At 39.8% G+C, this 21,822-nt stretch overlaps 1 protein-coding gene across 1 annotated transcript in view; it reads left to right on the forward strand.

Moving 5' to 3' along the window:
• Nucleotides 1–21,822, forward strand: part of LOC105487436 (tetratricopeptide repeat domain 33) — a 41,123-nt gene continuing 19,301 nt past the window's right edge. The window contains exons 1-2 of the mRNA XM_011750885.3: nucleotides 1–155; nucleotides 8,703–8,924. Of these exons, the coding sequence (XP_011749187.1) occupies nucleotides 8,704–8,924 (221 nt within the window). The 5' untranslated portion in view covers nucleotides 1–155; nucleotide 8,703. The remainder of the gene's footprint in view (nucleotides 156–8,702; nucleotides 8,925–21,822) is intronic.

Consider the following 21,822-nt stretch of genomic DNA (forward strand, 5'->3'; position numbering starts at 1 on the left):
GCCGCGGTGACTTCTGGGATTTGTGGTCTCGGAGAAGGGATTGGCGGAGGAGAAAGACAGAGTCGTCTTTCCTTTGCCTGCTTCTGTGGACTGTTCGAACGCCCCGGGGTGGGCCAAACCCGTTTCTTAGGAAACCAGGGATCCAGGGCAGGCAGGTAGGAATTTGGGCGTGATAATTTCTGCTTCCAGTGGGCCAGAATGTAAACACGGGGCCTTGGGAGGTGTTATCAGGTAACTGGGGTTGCCCGGTCGGCGGTGGAAGCTGAAGAAGAGGAGGAAAACGAGGCGAGTGGGTGCTGTGATTAGGGCAGAAAGGACCTTCGGAGTAGGAGTAGAAACCCGACGGGATCCGGTAGAGCCTGTTCGCTAGGGTTGGTCACCAGGGACAAGCGAGTCTAGGGGTCGGGCCCGCAGTGGCACCTTCGCCAGGCTGCGCGGCCGCAACGTTCCCTGCGCGGTGGGAGGGGCGGGTCGAGCCGGCCGCTCCCCGCTGGAGAGGTGTCTGCGGCCCGGGGCCGTCCGTGCACGCGCAGGTGACGTCCGGGGCAGCCTTTCTGAGCATTTTTATTATTGTTGACCAATGAAGGGAAAGTCGCTAATACTGGTTTTTCTCTTGCGGTGGCGTTTTTTGGTAAATCGTTTCTTGGATTCCTCACCTCTGAATACCTCCTTCTACCCAGAAGGATGCTGTTGTGATTTCCTGATCTTGTTCATGTAGTGGTTTTTCCCTTTGGGTGCTGCATCCTCAGACAGTCAAGACAAGCCCTCTCTGGCAGCTGGGTAAATGTCAAGCCGTCAACAGATATTGAGCGCCTACTATAGGGATCATTGTAACAGTACAGGAATTTAGAATACAGCGTCATTGTTTAGAGTTGTTATGCCATTCCTGAAATATAATGCTGTATAAAAGGTTGAATTTGTCTGGTTTCATGAGTTTAGCATGAACATGAAACCGGTGTGATTGTGGTTTACCCACATGGTTTCTTATTCTGGTAAAAAAATGTTAAGTCTAGGATGTTGGCACCTCGGGCTTCTAACTAGACTTAGGAAACCCTCCTTCATAAGAAGTTTTCATTTCATGTTCAGATAGTCACAGAGGAACAATAAACTCGTACGGCTTAAGATATCTGAAACAACTGGGAGTGTTAAATTTTCCAATGCAGAAAGTGCTTTGCATGTTCTAGGATTCACACACCTTTTTAAGCCTGGCTAAGTTTACTTCAAAGCTTAAGTCCTCCAGAAAGCCTCAAGTGTCCCTTCTCTGATGTCATGGCATCCTTTGTTTACTCTCTTGTAGCGCTTACCGTGTATTGAAATTGACTGTACTCTGTGGTTTCCAGACACTTTTGAAGAAAATATAAAACTTCGCTAATGGCCTTGATAACAGATTCATGCTTTTACACCGTAGTGGGCCCTTGATACTACTGTTTGGTATCTCTATTTATCCTTTGTTGCTTTTCCTTATCTCCACAGTGACTATTTTAGATCTTTTCCGTTTTTCTCAAGAACTCAGATATGTTATTTTCCTTTTACTTTGAGCAGATGACTAGCCGCTGTTTGCTGGAGAAATGTGAAGCTTAGGGCATGAAATTCCTCATTTTCCTTTCCCTCCATCCCTGAACTTGCCTGTATGTTTCACTCAATATTAACTCTTCTTTTTGTCTGAGAGGAATGTATTTTTGTCTCCCTCTTTCAGGTTAAACTTGTCGATTGCTAGTGGCATCAGGCCTCCCACACCCTCATTACCTCATTCTGTCCTGGCCTCTGCAGCCTCTGATCTCTAGAAGGTCTCAAGGGATCTGTGGAGGAGAATGACTCAAACACCTGAGGCAACAGTGTGCATGGCTTTTTCACATATGGTTGAGAACCACCACCTTGGGCCTTAACCTGTGCTTGTCCCCAGCATTTGTAACAGTGGTTTGGGTTGGAAGATGGGGAGGGTAATCGGAGTCTGAATGACCTATGAATTTAAAAAAATCTGTAGGTCTGTATCTCACTTTTTCCTTTCCTTCCGACCCTATCACAGCCCCTCATATAATCTACAGGTCTGATCAATGATTTTTTTTTTCCTTTGATCAATGATTTTTATTGTAATTTGCCTCCAGTAAACACACTAGGTTTCCTTTAGTATTAGTAGGGTTCCCACAGTGCCTGGTGCCTCACATTATGAATAAAGAAAGTTTCATTTGGAAACTTGAAACCGGAAAACGTGGTCATCATTCTTGTTACCATTAGGGATAATCATAAATACAAGACTTTTTTTTTAATCTTGTCTTACACTGATATCTTGTGAGTCTTTCCTAATGATCTGTATTTTCTCAGGTTGTCCTCACTGTGTGCCTTTCAACTTCTGTTCCATAATATCCACACTTCCCGTTTTCAGCCATCTTCCCCTGTGATACTTATAATCATCTTCAAACATGGGAAACTCATTCTCCTATATTATGATCAGTCTGGGGAGAGAGTTCGCATTGTTCTTATTCCCCAGCATAATTTATAATCCATTAGTCCTCCAGGTTTAAAAAAAAAATCTCAGTTCCTGTGGAAAGCTTGTGGTTCACCTATATCAGCCTGTATATTTCTTTATTTCTTTTTTTTTTTTGAAATGGAGTTTTGCTCGTGTTGCCCAGGCTGGCGTGCAATGGCACAATCTTGGCTCACTGCAACTTCTACCTCCCAAGTTCAAGTGATTCTCCTGCCTCAGCCTCCCAAGTAGCTGGGATTACAGGCATGCACCACCATGCCCAGCTACTTTTTGTATTTTAGTAGAGACGGGGTTTTACCATGTTAGCCAGGCTTGTCTTGAACTCCTGACCTCAGGTGATCCACCCGCCTCTGCCTCCCAAAGTGCTGGAATTACAGGCGTGAGCCACCGTGCCCAGCCAAGCCTGTATATTTCTTGATTGCTGTGATTTATTGGCTCTCTCATATTCATTAAGAACTCAGACATATGACTCACAATTTTCCTACCCCTCCAAATTCTGCCATTATCGTAGGTCTTTCCATGTGAATGACCTCACAGCCACCCTCACTTTTTTTCTCACCTTCCTTCTGGTGATTACAGGGATCATTTTATTGTGCTTCACTTTATCGCACTTCATAGAGACTGAGTTTTTGCACATTGCAACTGTACAGTAACCCTGTGTCGAGCAAGTCTTTTCGTGCTATTTGTCCAATAGCATGTGTGCACTTAGTGTTACGTTTTGGTAATTCTTGAAATATTTCAGACTTTTTAATTATTACTATATCTGTTATGGTGATCTGTAATCGATGATCTTTGGTGTTAACAGTCGTAATCATTTTGGGCTGCCATGAACCATGCCCATATGAGATGGTGACTTTAATAAATGTGTGTTTTAAATGCTGTACCACCAACTGGCTATTCCCATCTCTCTTCTTGTCCTTGCGTCTCCCTGTTTCCTGAGACACAACAATATTGAAATTAGGCCAGTTAATCCTACAATGCCCTCTAAGTGTTCAAGTGAAAGGAAGAGTTACACATCTCTCATTTTAAATCAAAAGCTAGAAATGATTTTAGGAAGACATGTTGAAAGCCAATGCAGGATGAAAGCTAGGCCTGTTGCACCAAACAGCCAAGTGGTGAATGCAAAGGACAAGTTATTCAATGAAATTGAAAGTGCTACTTCAGTAAACACACAAATGATAAGAAAGCAAAAACAGCTTTATTGCTAATATGGAGAAGCTCTGAGTGGTCTAGATAGATCAGACCGGCCACAGTATTCCCTTAAGCAGGAGCCTAATTTAGAGGAAGTTTCTAACTCTTTTCAATTCTGTGAATGCTGAGGGGGGTGAAGAAGCTGCCAGAGTAAAGTTTGAAACTACTAGAGGTTCGTTTATGAGGTTTAAGAAGCCATTTTCATAACATGAAAGTGCAGAGTAAAGCAGCACATGCTGATGTTATCCAGAAAAGATCTAGCTAAGATAATTGATGAAGTTGGCTACATTAAATGAGATTTTCTTTTTTTTCTTTTTTCTTTTGAGACAGAGTCTTGCTCTGTTGCCCAGGCTGGAGTGCAATGGCCATGATCTTGACTCACTGCAACCTCCACCTCCTGGGTTCAGGCAATTCTCCTGCCTTAGCCTCCCCGGTAGCTGGGGCTACAGGCATGCGCCACCCACGCCCAGCTAATTTTTGTATTTTTAGTAGAGACAGGGCTACACCATGTTGGCCAAGATGATCTTGATCTCTTGACCTTGTGAGCCTCCCACCTTGGCCCCCAAAGTGCTGAGATTACAGGTGTGAGCCACTGCGCCCGGCCACAAGACTTCCAGTGTAGATGACACAGCTTTCTATTGGAAGAAGATACTCTCCAGGGCTTTCATAGCTGCAGAGAAGTCAATGTTTGGCTTTAAAGCATCAGAAGACAGGCTGACTCCTTAAATTGAAGTCAATGTCTATTTACCATTCTCAAAATCCTATGGTCCTTGAGAATTATGCTAAATGTACTTTGCCTATGTTCTATAAATGGAACAACAAAGCCTGGGTGATGGCACATCTGTTTACAGCATGGTTTACTGAATATTTTAAGCCCACTGTTGAGACCTGCTCGTGAAGAAAAGATTCCTTTCAAAATATTACTCATTGACAGTGCACCCTGTCATCTAAGAGTTCTAATGGAGATGTACAAGATGAATGTTGTTTTCATGCCTGTTAACACAGCATCTTTTCTGCAGCCCATGGATCAAGGAGTAATTTTCACTTTCAAGTGTTACTATTTAAGAAATACATTTTGTAAGGCTGTAGCTGCCATAGATAGTGATTCTTCTGCTTCATTTGGGCAAAGTCAATTGAAAACTTTCTGGAAAGGATTCTAATTCTAGATAACCATTAATAATATTTGTGATTCATGGGAGGTGGTCAAAATATCAACATCAACAGGAATTTGGAAGAAGTTGATTACAACCTTCATGGATAACTTTTGGGGGTTCAAGACTTCAGTGCAGGAAATAACTGCAGATGTGGTGGAAATAGTAAGAGAACTCAAATTAGAAGTGGAGCCTGAAGATGTGACTGAATTCCTGCAATCTCATGATAAAATTTGAAAGGATGAGGAGTTGCTTCTTGGGGATGAGCAAAAAAAGTGGTTTCTTGAGATGGAACCTACTCCTGGTGAAGATGCTGTTAACATTGTTGAAATGACAACAAAGGATTTAGAGTACATTATATAAACTTAGTTGATAAAGCAGTGGCAGGGTTTGACAGTATTAAGTCCAATTTTGAAAGAAGTTCTGCTGTGGGTAAAATGCTACCAAATAGGATTGCATGCTACAGAAAAATTTTTTATGAAAGAGAGAGTCAGTCGATGCAGCAAACTTCATTGTTGTCTTTTTTTTTTTTTTTTGAGACAAAGTCTTACCCTATCACCCAGTGTGCCAGGGTGGAGTCCAGTGGCATGATCATGGCTCACTGCAGCCTTAACCTCCTGGGCTCAGGTGATCCTCCTGCCTCAATCTCCTGAGTAGGTGGGACTACAGATGTGTACCACTACGCCTGACTAGTTTTTACAAATTTTTTGTAGAGATGAGGTTTTGCTGGTCTCAAGCTCCTGGGCTCAACACCTCTACCTGCCTTAGCCTCCCAAAGTGCTAGGATTACAGGCGTGAGCCAACATGCCTGACCACTGTTGTCTTATTTTAAGAAATTGTCACAGCCACCCCAGCCTTCAGTAGCCACCACCTTGATCAGTCAGCAGCCATCAACATTGAGGAAAAACTCTCCACCAGTAAAAAGATTAGGACTTGCTGAAGGTTCAGATGATCATTGGCATTTCTCAGCAATAAAATGTTTTTAAATGAAGACATGTACTTTTTTTTTTTTTTTTTTTGAGACGGAGTTTTACTCTGTCGCTCAGGCTGGAATGCAGTGGTGCGAGCTCGGCTCACTGCAACCTCTGCCTCCTGAGTTCAAGTGGTTCTCCTGCCTCAGCCTCCTGAGTATCTGGGATTACAGGCACATGCCACCACGCCCGGATAATTTTTGTATTTTTAGTAGAGACGGGATTTCACCATGTTGGTCAGGCTGGTCTCGAACTCCTGACCTTGTGATCTGCCCGCCTCAACCTCCCAAAGTGCTAGGATTGCAGGCATGAGCCACTGTGCCTAGCAAGGCATGTACATTTTTAAAGATGATGCTATAACACTTAATGGACTATAGTGTAGTGTAAATGTAACTTTTATATGCATAGGGAGACCAAAGCATTTCTGTGACCCACTTTTTGGTATTATTCACTTTATTGCAGTGGTCTGGAACGGACCGTGCAACAACTCTGAGATAGGCCTGTGCTTATATATCACTTCAGCCATGTGCATCAGTGATGAGGACCTTGAAACCTGCTCGAACTTAACACACTATTTCAATTCTCTCCCTCCCATACTCCCACAATGCCCATTCTTTGGTGGTTTCGTAAAGCCCTCTGATTTGTTGCTTTTCTTTATGTTTTTGGTTCATTGCTTTTTTTCTCTATTTCTCTAGTTGATCATTTGATCCAAATCTCCTTGTGGTTATAGACTCTTTTAAGAATGGAATGAAACCTTAAACACTATTCTCCAAAATGTACACAGATATAAAGAATTTTATACAATTAATATACAGTTCCCGGTGTTTCTCAGTATCTTGAAGACCATCTATACAACTAGTAAATTTTTGGATCCCTCAGTTAATCTCTTCTCTAAATAAATATTTGTTGAATTATTTCAGGATTTCCGTTAACTTTGTTTTATCGTTTATCTTGTCTTTCTTTATTTCTCACATTTGTATATCATTGCAGATTTACCAAGAAGTTCAGCATCTGTTATTTATTTATTTATTTTTTTGAGATGCAGTTTTGCTCTGTTGCCCAGGCTCACTGCAACCTCTGCCTCCCCGGTTCAAGCAATTCTCCTGCCTCAGCCTCCCAAGTAGCTGGGATTATAGGCGTGTACCACCACGCCTGGCTAATTTTTGTATTTTTAGTAGAGATGGGGTTTCATCATGTTGGCCAGGCTGGTCTCAAACTCCTGACCTCAAATGATCATTGGCCTTGGCCTCCCAAAGTGCTGGGATTACAGACGTGAGCCACCATGCCCAGTCAGCATCTGTTATTTTAAAATTTACCCAATAATTTTGTGAGTTAAGTCATTTACCAAGTTTGAATCTTTTAAAACCTTTTTATTTTGGAAAGTTTTAACACATATGAAAGGAAAAAGTACAATGACCACTATGTACTCATCACTTAATTTCATTAGTTATCAATTAAAAGCAATCTAACTTCATCGATATTTTCTCTTCCATTGTACTCCCAACCTCCACTGATTACTTTGAAACAATTCCTAGATGTCTTATAATTTCATATGAAATATTTCAGTTTGTATTTCTAAAAGCTAAGGGTTCTTTTTATAAGCGTAATTACAATACTATTATCACACCAAAGAAATAATAGCCGTAATTTACCAGGTGCGGTGGCTCACACCTATAATCCCAGCAATTTGGGAGGCTGAGGTGGGTGGATCACCTGAGGTCAGGAGTTCAAGACCAGCCTCACCAACATAGCGAAACCCCATCTCTACTAAAAATACAAAATTAGCCAGGCGTGGTGGCACATGCCTGTAATCTCAGCTGCTCTGGAGGCTAAGGCAGGAGAATCGCTTGAACCTGGAAGGCAGAGGTTGCAATGAGCTGAGGTTGCGCCACTGCACTCCAGCTGGGGGAACGAGTGAAACTCCATCTCAAAAAAAAAAAAAAAAAAAAAAAAAGTAGCAGTAATTCCTTAATATCATCAAATATCAAATCAGTGTTCCCATTCCTCCTTTTTCCTAAATGTTTCCTTCTGGCTGGGTGTGGTGGCTCACGCCTGTAATCCCAGCACTTTGGAAGGCTGATGCGGGTGGATCTCCTAAGGTCAGGAGTTTGAGACCAGCTTGGCTAACATGGTGAAATCCTGTTTCTACTAAAAATACAAAAAATTACCCGGGCATGGTGGCACCTCCCTTCTTTCTCTTCTTTCTTTCCTGGCAGTTTATTTCTTGAAGAAACCAGCTTTATTTTCCTTTAGTTTCTGTTTTTTGCTATCTGCATCTCTGATGTGTTATTGAACATGCTTCACTTTATCCCGTATTTCTTATAAAATGGTAGAGGCCTGATCTGACTCAGTGTTAATTTTTGTAGGAGTACTTACTTCATGAGTGGCATGCTACCTCCATCAGGAGGTGTGTGATGTCCAGTTGTCTTTCTTAGTGATGTTAGTGGCCACTGATGATTATTGCCTACAGCCACTAATTAGGGTTGAAAAATGGTGATAGTCTAATCCTGTTATTTTCTCTTTACCTATTGGTTGGAATACTTCCATAAAAGACCAAGTTTTGGGCCAGGCACGGTGGCTCACACTTGTAATCCCAGCACTTTGGGAGGCCGAGGTGGGTAGATTACCTGAGGTCGGGAGTTCGAGACCAGCCTGGTCAACATGGAGAAACCACGTCTCTAGTAAAAATACAAAAATTAGCTGGCGTGGGTGGTGTATGTGTGTAATCCCAGCTACCCGGGAGGCTGAGGCAGAAGAATCGCTTGAACCCGGGAGGCGGAGGTTGTGGTGAGCCAAGATCGTGCTACGGCACTCCAGCCTGGGCCACAAGAGTGAGACTCCATCTGAAAAAAAAAAAAAAGAACCAAGTTTGAATTTTAAAGCTGTTTCTTTTTAATTTTCCAGAATGGCTTCCTTTGGGTGGAAGAGGAAAATTGGTGAGAAGGTCTCAAAGGTCACTTCCCAGCAGTTTGAAGCTGAAGCTGCTGATGAGAAGGATGTAGTTGACAACGATGAAGGGAACTGGCTTCATGCCATTAAACGTAGGAAAGAAATTCTTCTTGAAGGCTGTGCTGAGAAAAGTAAACAGCTGAAGGACGAAGGAGCCAGTTTGGCTGAAAATAAAAGGTATGTATTTAAAGTTGTTATTTTTTTTTTTAATGGAGAACAGCTTACATTTTCTAGCTCAGTGTCAGTAATGGGATGAAGAGTTATGAATTTGATAAATTCATGTTTTTAAAATCTATTTTAGGTGCTAAATTAGTCAAAGAAATAAAGTGTTTCAAAGTCATCTGAAAAATGAGAGTTTGTAAAATAGTTTTCAGGATGCAATGAAAGTTTGTAAAATAGTTTTCAGGACGCTAATTATGTCCCTGCTTTGCCGTCATTTTTGTTGTGCCTAAAGAAGAGTAAATGCTAAGTAAAATGTAATTCAAGTGATTGGTCAGTAAAAGGTGGTCTTATCGCTGGAAACTTTCTGCTTATGACATTATGTATCGGGTAAATTAGGCATTTCCTGAATAGCTTTGAGGGCATGTACATTAAAAAAACAGGTATTTAGTTATTCTTTGCCATTTACTTATTATATACTTGAATAAATATGACTTACTGTATAGGAATTTGATAATAGCTTCATTTATTTTTAGCCCTTCCTTACCTAAGTTGTTCCTATATGTACCCATTTCTTTTTTCCTTTCCTCTTTTTCTTACTTTTTTATTCCTTTTCTCCTTTTTCTGCTTAGATTTTTAAGAGGGACCAAAAATCATTTTTCATTAGTCAGTGAGGAAAAGACAAATTTTTCGTAGATTCTGTTGAGAAAACTGGATTACTACATAGAGGAAAATAAAACTGGATCTGTATCTAATACCATGTACAAAGATGGACCCTGGAGGGATTAAAAATTTGTGAAAGGTAAAACTATGTAGTTAATAGAAGAAAATATAGAATGGTATCTCTATAATCTATGGTGGAAAAGGCCTTTTTTATTTTGAAAAAATTTCAAATCTATATTAAAGAATAGTACAATTGGCTGGGTGTGGTGGCTTATACTAGTAATCCCAGCACTTTGTGAGGCCAAGGTGGGAGATTTGCTTGAGCCCAGGAGTTCGAGGATGTGGTGAGCTATGATCTTGCCACTGTACTCCACCTTGGGCAACAGAGTGAGACCCTGTCAAATAAATAAATAAATAGTATATCTAGTATGATTCCAGTTCCAGTTTTAAAAACTTCTGGCTGTGTGTGGTGGCTTGTGTCTGTAATTTTTGTGCTTTGAGAGGCCGAGGCAGGAAGATTGCTTGAGCCCAGGGGTTGAGCCTACGGTGAGTTGTGACTCTGCTGTTGTGCTCCAGCTTGGGTGACAGAGTGAGACACTGTCTCCAAAACAAAACAAAAGAATAGGACAATCACATATTTCCTCTATCTAGACTCAACAATTCTTAATATTTGCTTTATCCCTGTCTTTCTACACATGCATACACACACACATACACAGGCATACATAATTGCATATTTACAGGGTTTTTTTGCTGCTCTATTTGAAAGTAAGTTTCAGACATTATGACACCTACTCCTAATTCCTCACGTTTCTTCTAAGAATAAGGGTGTTATCTAACATATCTTTACCTAACCTAAGAAAATTAACAATTTTATATCTAATATTAGTTCCTGTTTAGGTTTTTCCAGTTTTCCCCCAAATGTCTTTTACAGTATATGTTTTTAAAACCAGGATCTAAGGAGTTCACACATTATATTTGGTTATTATGTCTCTTTAGTGTCTTTTGATGTCCTTGGGTTTTCTACTTTTATCCCCCATGACATTGACTGATGGAAGAGTCCAGACCAATTTTCTGTTTGATTGTTTCCTTGTGTGTGTCGTTTAATTTGTTCCTCTATCTCAAGTGTTTCTTGTAAATGAAAGTTAGGTGTAGAGATTAAATTTAGAGTCTAAATATTTTTGGCAAGTATATGTCATAGGTAACATTTGTGCTTTATACTGCATCATATTGGGAGATAAATAACATTATATTGCCCTCTCTATTAGTGCAGCCATTAGAAAGACATTGTGCCTATGTCTGTCTCTTTGCTCTGTTTGGTATCTGTTGAGAGCCATATTTTTATAAAAATCTTAAAGCATTGTCCTCTGCGAAGAAAATATATTAGAAAAATTACACTTGACAGTATGAGAATTGTTGATTTGAATAAATAGATGATTTTTAGAAGATGTATATATGACCAGCAGGAATAGTAGCCTAACAGGCCTTTGGTTGGGACAGAATACACTTCAGATCATCCAGAAATCTAAAATCAGGCCTGTGTGCCTTTGACTGGTATCTTCCATGTGGTGTTGAAGAGTTTGAGAATTTAAAAGAAAATGAAGTAATACTAAGCAAGAAGCACTTTTTTCTTTGTTCCTTAAAAACAAAACAAAACTGGTAAGAGTGGTGATAAGATTTCTTGTTAATAATTTTTGTAAAAATGAATCAAAGTTGAGGAACCAACATGTTAGCTTTTAGGTCTGTTTTATTTTTGATTCTGGTGTAATCTTTTATTATATTTTAATATAAAACTTAAAATGGTGCTTAAGGTATGAAATACTAGCATCTCAAATTGGGAATAAAGGGTGGAAAATAAATAACAATCAAGATCTATTAACTTAACTACCTAATGTTAGGTTGTGAATTCTCATTTGTGGTATTTTAGGCATAAAGATTTTTATCTTACAGAACTGTGTAAGATTAACTAGTGTGTCTTAGAAGAAAACCAAATGTAAATCCTTAATTATGAATACTTTGAGTACATCCATAAAACATCTTTAGAAACTCCTGTAAATGCCTGTTAAAAGTTCATTAACTTTGCTGTTTTCCTGGACCACACTAATGTGTGGAAGGAAAAGCTATTCTGTTATTGCCATTGGATTCCCTCTGAATTTCCTGTGACAGAGAAGAGATATCAGCATCGTAGACAAGCACAATAACTTTTGTTTTCTGCCTGTATGTCGAAAGATTGAGTCATTTCACTAAAACCAGTGGGATTGGATGCTTTGTTTTGGGTGGAGAACACTATAACATGATTAAATTTTTTGCTCTTTAGCATTTATTTTTGAGTAATGTATATACTGCTTTAGAAAATAACTAAAAAGATATATATTTTTTTGAGGTGGAGTCTTGCTCTGTCGCCCAGGCTGGAGTGCAGTGGCGTGATCTTGGCTCACTGCAACCTCCTCCTCCTAGGTTTAAGCAATTCTTCCTGCCTCAGCCTCCCGAGTAGCTGGGATTACAAGTGTGTGCCACCACACCCAGCTAATTTTTGTGTTCTTAATACAGATGGGATTTTGCCATGTTGGCCAGGCTGGTCTCGAACTCCTGACCTCAAGTGATCTTCCTGCCTCGGCCTCCCAAAGTGCTGACATTACAGGTGTGAGCCACCGTGCCCAGCCAAAAAATATTTAACAGGCTATTAAACTTGATTGAAAGTAATATAAGGAAGAATAATTAAATTAGATTTAAGAAAGACTGAGTCCCTGCCTACCAAATCAACTTCATCTTAAACTGTGCTTATTTTCACTACATTTTAGCCAGATGGGCTTTCTTCATTTTTTTGAACATAGTTATTGTGCAACTTTGTGTTATGACTCTGTCTGAAAACCTTTTTTCTCTGGTTTTCTGATGCCTGTCTTCCCGTCCTTTGGATTTCTGCTCATTTGTCATTTTCTCAGCAGTTCCCTCTTTGATTACCAAGTCTGAAGTAACATCCCTTACTCACCCTTTTTCTATTACATCAGCCCATTTTGTTTTTTAGCATTTCTCCCTTTTTGAAGTTACTGTATACACTTATTTAGTGTGTTTAGTGTATTTTGTTTATATGTTGTTTTTCTTCTGTAGGAATGTAAGCTCCAGGATAGTAAGGAATTTATCTAACTTGTATAGTGTCTTCAGCTCTTAGAATAATTTGTGGTACTTACTAGGCCCTCAGTAAATATTTATAAAGCTGTGATTTTTTTGGCTATATTATGGCTAAAAAGGTTTTTGTAAGCTAGCTACCATTTACTGCATGATATCTATAGAATATACATTTAAGAACTCCAAATTAGGCTGGGCGCGGTGGCTCAAGCCTGTAATCCCAGCACTTTCGGAGGCCGAGACGGGCGGATCACGAGGTCAGGAGATCGAGACCATCCTGGCTAACACAGTGAAACCCCGTCTCTACTAAAAAATACAAAAAAAAAAAAAAAAAAAAACTAGCCGGGCGAGGTGGCGGGCGCCTGTAGTCCCAGCTACTCGGGAGGCTGAGGCAGGAGAATGGCGTAAACCCGGGAGGCGGAGCTTGCAGTGAGCCGAGATCCGGCCACTGCGCTCCAGCCTGGGCGACAGAGCAAGACTCTGTCTCAAAAAAAAAAAAAAAAAAAAAAAAAGAACTCCAAATTAGAATATAGTATTCTGAGAATATATTTTATTTCATACCCAAACCACAAAGGGCCTTTGGGAGTAAAATTTTCTCACCCTCCTCCTGAATGAGAATATGGCACTTGATAGTAATTGCTCTATTCTGAGTCTTATTCTTTTTCTCTTTGTTTTTAATTTCACAAGGATGGCAGAATTCTTTTTCTCATAACTCTTATTCTTCCCATTCCCCTGTTGTTTTGTGTACAGAAGGCTTTGTTTGTACAATAGGAAAATAACAACAGATTTTACAATGTAGTAATTATGGTCTGGGCATTAGTGCCAGATGGCCTTGTTTCTTATAGTAGGTCTGCTGTTGACTAGCTTTGCAATATTAGGCAAGTTATTCAGCCTCTCTGTGTTTAAGTTTCCTTTTCTGCAAAAAATATCTACCTCATAATGCTGTTGTGATGTGACATGAATTCACATATGTAATGTACTTAATATATTGCCTGCCACATAGTAAATACTCAGCAAATATTAGTTATTATTATTATTACTATTATAATGGTCCTAATTATTCTGTGTCCTTGATTGGCTATATATTTCTTCACTTGCAGTTGCCTCATGGGGTTCTTATAAGGCTGAAATCCAATAACGGATACAAAAATACTTTAAAAATTAGGCATGGATTTCTACTGACAGCCATGAGAGAGTTTCTAGAACTAGACCTGGATGGCCCCAAACAACTAGAAAATTGGACAAAAGATATAAAAAAACTGTTTTCAACCATTGGACAATAGTCAGCATAGGACTCTTATCTTTGAGAGAAGGGGCAAAAACAAGATGATCCCTATGAGCTTCCTTAATTTCTTTTTTTTCTTTTTTTTTGAAACAGAGTCTCGCTCTGTTGGCCAGGCTGGAGTGCAGTAGCATAATCTCGGCTCACTGCAACCTCTGTCTCCCAGGCTCAAGTGGTTCTCCTGCCTCAGTCTCCCGAGTAGCTGGGATTACAAGTGTGTGCCACCACGCCTGGCTCATTTTTGTATTTTTAGTAGAGATGGGGTTTTACCGTATTGGTCAGGCTGGTCTTGAACTCCTGACCTCAGGTAATCTGCTGTCCTTGGCCTCGCAGAGTGCTGGGATTATAGGCGTGAGCCACCGCGCGTGGCTGAGCTCCCTTAATTTCTGCCTGAAGGTCGCCTGCAGGGAATGGGCACATGGAAGAGGAAAGCAGATAGACCACAGTGGTCTTACTGAGTGAGGAGATGGAGATTGGACTTTGGAGAGGCTGACACAGCTAGAAGTTGCAGAATAGAGTACCAGAGAAGAGGAAGCTACTCAGAGAAAAAGCTCCAGAAGTCTATGAGGTCCCTTTGAGTCTTTTTTGAACATTAGGCCATGCAACTATGGGGGAATTTCTGTAAATCCAGAGAAAATGACTGAGAAGTTGTAAGCTGAACCATTCCCAGCATTCATGCAGAGCAGACAGCTATTCAAGCTTCAACCATTCAGAATGGAGTGTCTTTGATGGTCACCAGAAATATTTACTGGAGTCACAGGGGGTTATTTCTTAGTAGAATGACTACACTATCCTTGGAGGGAAGGCTACTCCAGACCTTCCCTAGAAAAGCTTTAAAAATAGGTTTTGAAGGGTTCAAATGATACTTTCAAACTTTACTGCCTGCCAGAATAGAGCCCAGTATTTTTAGTCGACAGTGTAATGTTTAAAATATTCAGCATCTAATAAAAAATTACTAGACATGCCAAAGAGTCGGAAACTGTGACCCATAAATAGGAGACAAATCAGTCAATAGAAACAGATTCAGAAATAACATAGATGATGGAAGTAGTGTACAAAGAGGTTAAAATGGTGATATAACTATATTCAGATAATTAAAGGGAAACAAACATAATGAGGAGTAAAATGGAAGATATATTAAAAAAGGAACATCTAGGAATGAAAAATACGATATCTAAAATAAAAAATACACTGAACAGTTATGCTAGTCTGGGTCCTTCTAGAAGCACATGCCAAGACTGGCTTAAACATGCAAAGATTTCCTTAGGGGAATCACTGTATGAGAGGACATGGGGTGGGAACTGAGTAAATCTGGGAGAGCTATGCTTGTCTGACCCCCAATGAAGGGGAGAGGGAGGGAAGATTGGATGGAAATGTCTTAGGCTGTCATATAATCTAAAGAAAGTTGGACAATACCTTGGATAGTCCTAAAGTCAGAGTTGTCCCTCATTGGAGTCCCATGCCCCTCAGAAGTGAACTGGTCTTATTTCTGATACTTGCAGTTAATGTGGAGAAAAGCCGTGAGAGATTTATCCTTGCTGCAAATGTGGCTATGGATTTCAGAGTGTAGCAGCTGAGGTCAGCTGGAGGTCTATGCAAGATAATGGAATGACATCATTAAAGTTTTGAAGGAAAGTAAAACTGCCAACTTAGAATTCTTTGTACCACAAAAATGTCTTTCAGAAATGAAGGCAAAATAACTTTATCGGACAAACAAAAGCTGAGATAACCCATTACCAGTAGGCCTGGACTTCAAGAAATATTAAAAGAGGCCGGGCACAGTGGCTCAAGTTTGTAATCCCAGCACTTTGGGAGGCCGAGACGGGCGGATCACGAGGTCAGGAGATCGAGACCATTCTGGCTAACATGATGAAACCCCGTCTCTACTAAAAAAAATACAAAAAACTAGCCGAGCGTGGTGGCGGGCACCTGTAGTCCCAGCTACTCGGGAGCCTGAGGCAGGAGAATGGCGTAAACCCGGGGAGCGGAGCTTGCAGTGAGCTGAGATCCGGCCACTGCCCTCCAGCCTGGGCGACAGAGCGGAGACTCTGTCTCAAAAAAAAAAAAAAAAAAAAAAAAAAATTAAAAAATTATTTAGGTAGAAGGAAAATCATACCAGATAGAAATTTGTATCTAAGTAAAGAATGAAAGAGTTCTGGAAGTGGTAAACATGGGTAAGTATGAAGACTGATTTAAAAAACAATTAAATTCTTTAAAAAGATGATTGGTATTAAATAACAACAGCAACATTTTGCAAAATTATATAGAAGTAAATATATAACAACTGTAATAGAAAGCATGAAGGGATAAATGGAATTATATTGCTCTTAGGCTGTTATGTTGTATTCAAACCTAGACCCTAGAGAAACCATTAAAAAATAATAAAAGACTTATAAGCCAATAATGGGGTTAAATAAAACAATTAGAAGCTGAATGCTTTTTTTGCTTTTTGAAAAAGCACCATTTGTAGTATTATTCCCAAATCTAAAATTGTTAGGAAAAAAACTCAGCAAAACATGTATAAGAACTATATGAAAATTACAAAATGTTGCTGAAATGTTAAAAGACCTAAATAAATCAATAAATATACACTATACTTGTATTAGTTTGTCCCCACACTGCTATAAACAAATACCTGAGACTGGATAATTTATGAAGAAAACAGGTTTAATTGGCTCACGGTTCTGAGGGCTGCATAGGAAGCATAATGTTGGCATCTGCTCAACTTCTGGAGAGGCCTCATGAAAGCTATAATCATAGAAGAAGGCAAAGGTAGGAGCCAGCACTTCACACGGCTGGAGCAGGAGGAAGGGAGAGTGAGGGGAGTGGGAGTGCTACACACTTTTAAGCAACCAGATCTTGTAAGAACTCACTATCATGAGAACAGTACCAAGAGGGAAATCTGCCCCCATAATCCAATTACCTCCTACCAGGCCCCTCCTTTAATACTGGGGATTACAATTTGACATGAGATTTGGGTGGGGATACAGATCCAAACCATATCAATGCTTATAGATTGGAAGACTGTATTTTGTTAATACATCAGTTCTCCCAAAATTGATCTGTAAACTCAGTGCAGTTCCAATCAAAATCCCAGCAAACTTGCGTTTGAGATAATTGACAAGCTTATTCTAAAATTTATGTGGAAATGCAAAGAATCTAGACTAGCCAGAAGAATTTTATGAAGTAAAACATACTTAGGGAACTTACATTACTTAATTTCAACCCTTACTGTGTTTTTAAATGTTTTACCTTCATAGTACTAAAGATAGACATATGTGGATCAATGAAAATAATCTGTGATACAGAAATGACTCACATGTATGTGGTCAGTTGATACAAATGAAAACTCCTGGTTTTTAAAAGGCTTAATTGAGAACATGAAAAGTCAGGCCACAGACTGGGAGAAAATATTTCCAGTACACATATCTGACATAGGACTTGTTTCCAGAAGATAGAAGAACTCTTTTTTTTTGAGACGGAGTCTCACTCTGTCGCCCAGGCTGGAGTACAGTGGGACGATCTCGGCTCACTGCAAGCTCCGTCTCCCGGGTTCACGCCATTCTCCTGCCTCAGCCTCCCGAGTAGCTGGGACTACAGGAGCCTGCCACCACGCCAGGCTAATTTTTTGTGTTTTTAGTAGAGACGGAGTTTCACCGTCTTAGCTAGGATGGTCTCGATCTCCTGACCTCGTGATCTGCCCACCTCAGCTTCCCAAAGTGCTGGGATTACAGGCGTGATCCACTGCACCCGGCCTATAGAAGAACTCTTACAACTCAGTAGGAAGAAGACAAGGTATTCATGTAAAGAATGGGTAAAAAGTTGGAGCAGATGCATCACAAAAGAAAATATATGAATGGCCAAGAAGCATACGAAAAGTTGCTCAACATTATTAGTCATCAAGAACTTTCAAATTAAAACCACAATGAGATACTATTACCTAGTTACTAGAATGCTAACATTGAAATGATTGACAGTATCAAGTGTTGGCAAAGATATGGAGCAAGTTAAACTTTTATACATTGCTCTTGAAAATGTAAAATAGCTTTACCTCTTTGGCAAACTGTCTGGTTGTTTCACTTATTTCATTTTATTTTATTTTTGAGATGGAATCTTGCTTTGTTGCCCAGGCTGGACTGCAGTGGCATGATCTCGGCTCACTGCAACCTCCACCTGCCGGGTTCAAGCAATTCTCCTGCCTCAGCACCCCCGACTAGCTGGGATTACAGGTGCGCACCACTACACCTGGCTAATTTTTGAATTTTTAGTAGAGACGGGGTTTCACTGTGTTGGCCAGCCTGATCTTGAACTCCTGACCTCAGGTGATCTGCCTGCCTTGGCCTCCCAAAGTGCTGGGATTACAGACGTGAGCCACTATGCCTGGCCTGTTTCACATAAAGTTAAATATATACTTTACTGTACAATCTCACAGTTTTATTCCTAGATACTAACTCAGAAGAAATGAAAGCATGTATCCACGCAAAGACTGTTCTAACAATGTTTCTAGCAGCTTTATTAATAGTATCCATGAACTGGGACAACCTAAATGTTCATCAGCAGGTGAATGAATGAATAAATTGTGGTATTTCCATACAGTAGTATTCTATTGAGCAGTAAAAAGAAATGATTGACATCTCAAATACATTGTGCTAAGGGAAAGAAGTCAGAAAGAGTACATACCATCTGATTCTCATTTTATAAATCTGTCTAAAGACAAATTAATCCACAGTGACAGAAAAAATCAATAGTTGCCTGGGGTCAGCAGTTGGGGTAGGTTTCCCGAGAAAGGGGCACAGAGAACTTTTTGGATTGACAAAAATGTTCTTTGTTGTGATGGTTGTGGTTGTATTTACATGAGTGTATACATTTCTTAAAACTCATCAAAAAGTATGCTTAAAGTGGACACATTTTTTGATATATAAATTACACACTAGTAAATTTGATTAAAAAAACAAAGTTTTGAGTGCTTGTCAAATGTAAAATAATTCTATATTTGTTTCATATATCTTTATATGTGTTCATGATGTATTTGTGTTCTGAATTTGCTGTTATATTGCAAGTTAATTGATAGAAGAGATAATTTAGATTTCAGTAAAATTTCAAATCTGAATGTTACGTATTTTGGGGTCTTGGTTATTTTATCACTCTGTCAGCCTTCTTTAGTAACTCTTGTGCATCACTTGTAGGATAGTAGCAGAAGTCCCCAGTCTTTTTTTTGTTTTTGTTTTTTGTTTTTGAGATGGAGCCTCGTTCTGTTGCCCAGGTGGCTGGAGCGCAGTAGCACGATCTTGTCTCATTGCAATCTCCACCTTCCAGGTTCAAGCGATTCTTGTCCATCAGCCTCCTGAGGAGCTGGGACTACAGGTGTGCACCACTATGCCCAGCTAATTTTTTGTATGTTTAGTAGAGATGGGGTTTTGCCATGTTGCCCAGGCTGATCTTGAACTCCTGGACTCAGGTGATCCTACCGCCTCAGCCTCCCAAAGTGCTGGGATTACAGGCGTGAGCCACCATGATCAACCTTGAGTGGTTTTTAAATTCAGAAGTCTTACCTTAGAGTATTCATGATTCTTTTTACAAAAATCTGATTTACTCTTCTACCCAACCCCCAAGAAATTTTGGTGCTTAATAGAGATAGTATAGTGAGTATAGTGGTTAAGAATGTAGATTTTGAAGTCAGGTTACCTCCATTCAAATCCCAACTTCATCATTTCTATCTACATAAACTTTGGGCAGTTATTCTTTGTCAATTTCTACCTCATTGGTCAAATGGTGATACATATCTTTTAGAATTTTGGAAGATTAAAGAGCAAAGTCCATGTAAAAGCATGCTACCTAGCACCTGATAAGCACCAAGTGAAATGTACTTTAGATACAACAATTTAGGATTTTATATGTTCTTGGTATATTTCCTGCAGTGTTAATATATATATTTTTGTAAATTATTTTGTTCAAATGTCTTTTTCTAGAATTATTACAAACTAGGTTATACCTGCTCAAGAGTCACGGTGTTAGTCCCAACTTTGACATGTTGGCTTTTAAAGTTTCAGCCACTAGATGGTGATATTTGACTGGCTAGCTAACTGGTCTAATTTTTCTGTTAGAATCAGTTGTATGTGTATGAAGCAGGAATATAAATTAGAATTTACCATGCATTTTGTTCTTGTGTAGAAAAGTATACCTACTAATGTAAATTTGAGGGTGATCTTGCTGTGTGACCTACATTCTACAGATTACCCACATCAGTATATTTAATGACAGTGGTTTTGCCTCATGTTCTGTGGAAAAAAATAGATACAATTCTTGTAGAATGACTTTATTTTCTCACCAGCACATCTTCCAACCTTATTGTATTTGTGCCTATATGATCTGTCATCATTCCATTGTAATGAAGTGCCCTGCCCTTATCAAAGGCCCACCACTCCACTTGTACTGTAGACCCCATCCCTTTGTGCCTTCTCAGGAACGTTGTTCTAAAATAGTCCTCTCATTTTTATATCATCTGTTTCTCCTTTTCTCTCGGCTCCTTCTCACTGGCATGCAAACATACCCTGATAACATCCATTTAAAAAGCTTCTCTCCAAATGCTGTGCCGTTTCTCTGCTCCCCCTGGACTACAAACTCCATTTCTTGATGAACTATCCAGTCATATTTCTGTCCCCGTGAATCCACTGAAACTGCTTTTGTAAGGGTTATCAATGACCTCCGTGTTGTCAAATCTAGCCTCTGTTCTCATTTATTGTGCTTCTTATCATTCAGCATAGGTGACCACGCTCTTCCTAAATGCACTGCTGTCTCCTCTTCCACACCACCATGCTGTCATGCTTGTCCTTGTCTCCATGTCTTCTCCTTTTTAATCTTTGCTGGCTCCTTTCCTTTTGCTCTCCAGATCAACAATCATCTGTGTTTGTGGAGCTATTGCCAGCTTAACATAGACCTTGTATTTATTCTTCTTTCTTCATGCCTTACTTCTGTTTTTCCCTCGCTCTTGATTGCCTAGGATCCTACCCACTCAATAAAGATTTAGCCAGTAAGCTTTGGCATCAGGCTCTGTTTTCCAGGTAACCCAGATTATCCTGGATTTCTTTCTTTTTTTCACTCATACCAAGTCCAAGTTGAGCCAACTTTACATTTTCAGTGTATTGTAAATCTTTTTCCCCTTTCTGTTTTCACTGCTGCTATCCTTATCTATGGTTATCTCATACCTAAATTACTTTGGTTGTCTCATATCTAGCCTCCCTGTGCACATTTTTGTACCCTTACTGTCTGTTCTTCTCCCCTGGGTCTGACTGATGTCTTAAAAATGTAAATCAATAATTCATGTCTCACTGTTGTATAAAAACTCTGTGGATTCTTCATCACACATACAGTTAAATCCACATGCATAACTATGGCTTATTGTATTCTCTGTGATCATGGCTTCGGCCCACCTCCCTGAACTCTGACTTCCCTTCCTCTGGTTTTATTTCCTTTCCACAAAAACATGGTTTGGTCCTTCCCCAGGTTCTTCCCTTTGCCTGGAATGGACTTTCTCCAGATTTTCAGTTGTCTGACCCCGTTTTGTCACTCAGGTCTCAGCTTCAATGCGTTCCTAGGAAGACCTTTCTTGACCACCCATTCCGAGTAGCCACTAGGTCACTCCCTATCACATTCCTCCATTTGTCTTTTATCATGGTACTTATATTTTAACTTAGTTTGTTGTCTTTCTTTCTCTTTCCCCTTCTAACATGCATACACTTTAGAAAGTAAAATCTAGAAGAATAGTAGGGACCTATTATATCTTGTTGGGTGCTGCATACTTAGTACTTATTACTAGAATTCTACCTGTGCCAGAGTAGGTGCCCA

This window comes from Macaca nemestrina, chromosome 6 (genome assembly GCF_043159975.1).
Source record: "Macaca nemestrina isolate mMacNem1 chromosome 6, mMacNem.hap1, whole genome shotgun sequence".
In the NCBI taxonomy this organism is placed as follows: domain Eukaryota; kingdom Metazoa; phylum Chordata; class Mammalia; order Primates; family Cercopithecidae; genus Macaca; species Macaca nemestrina.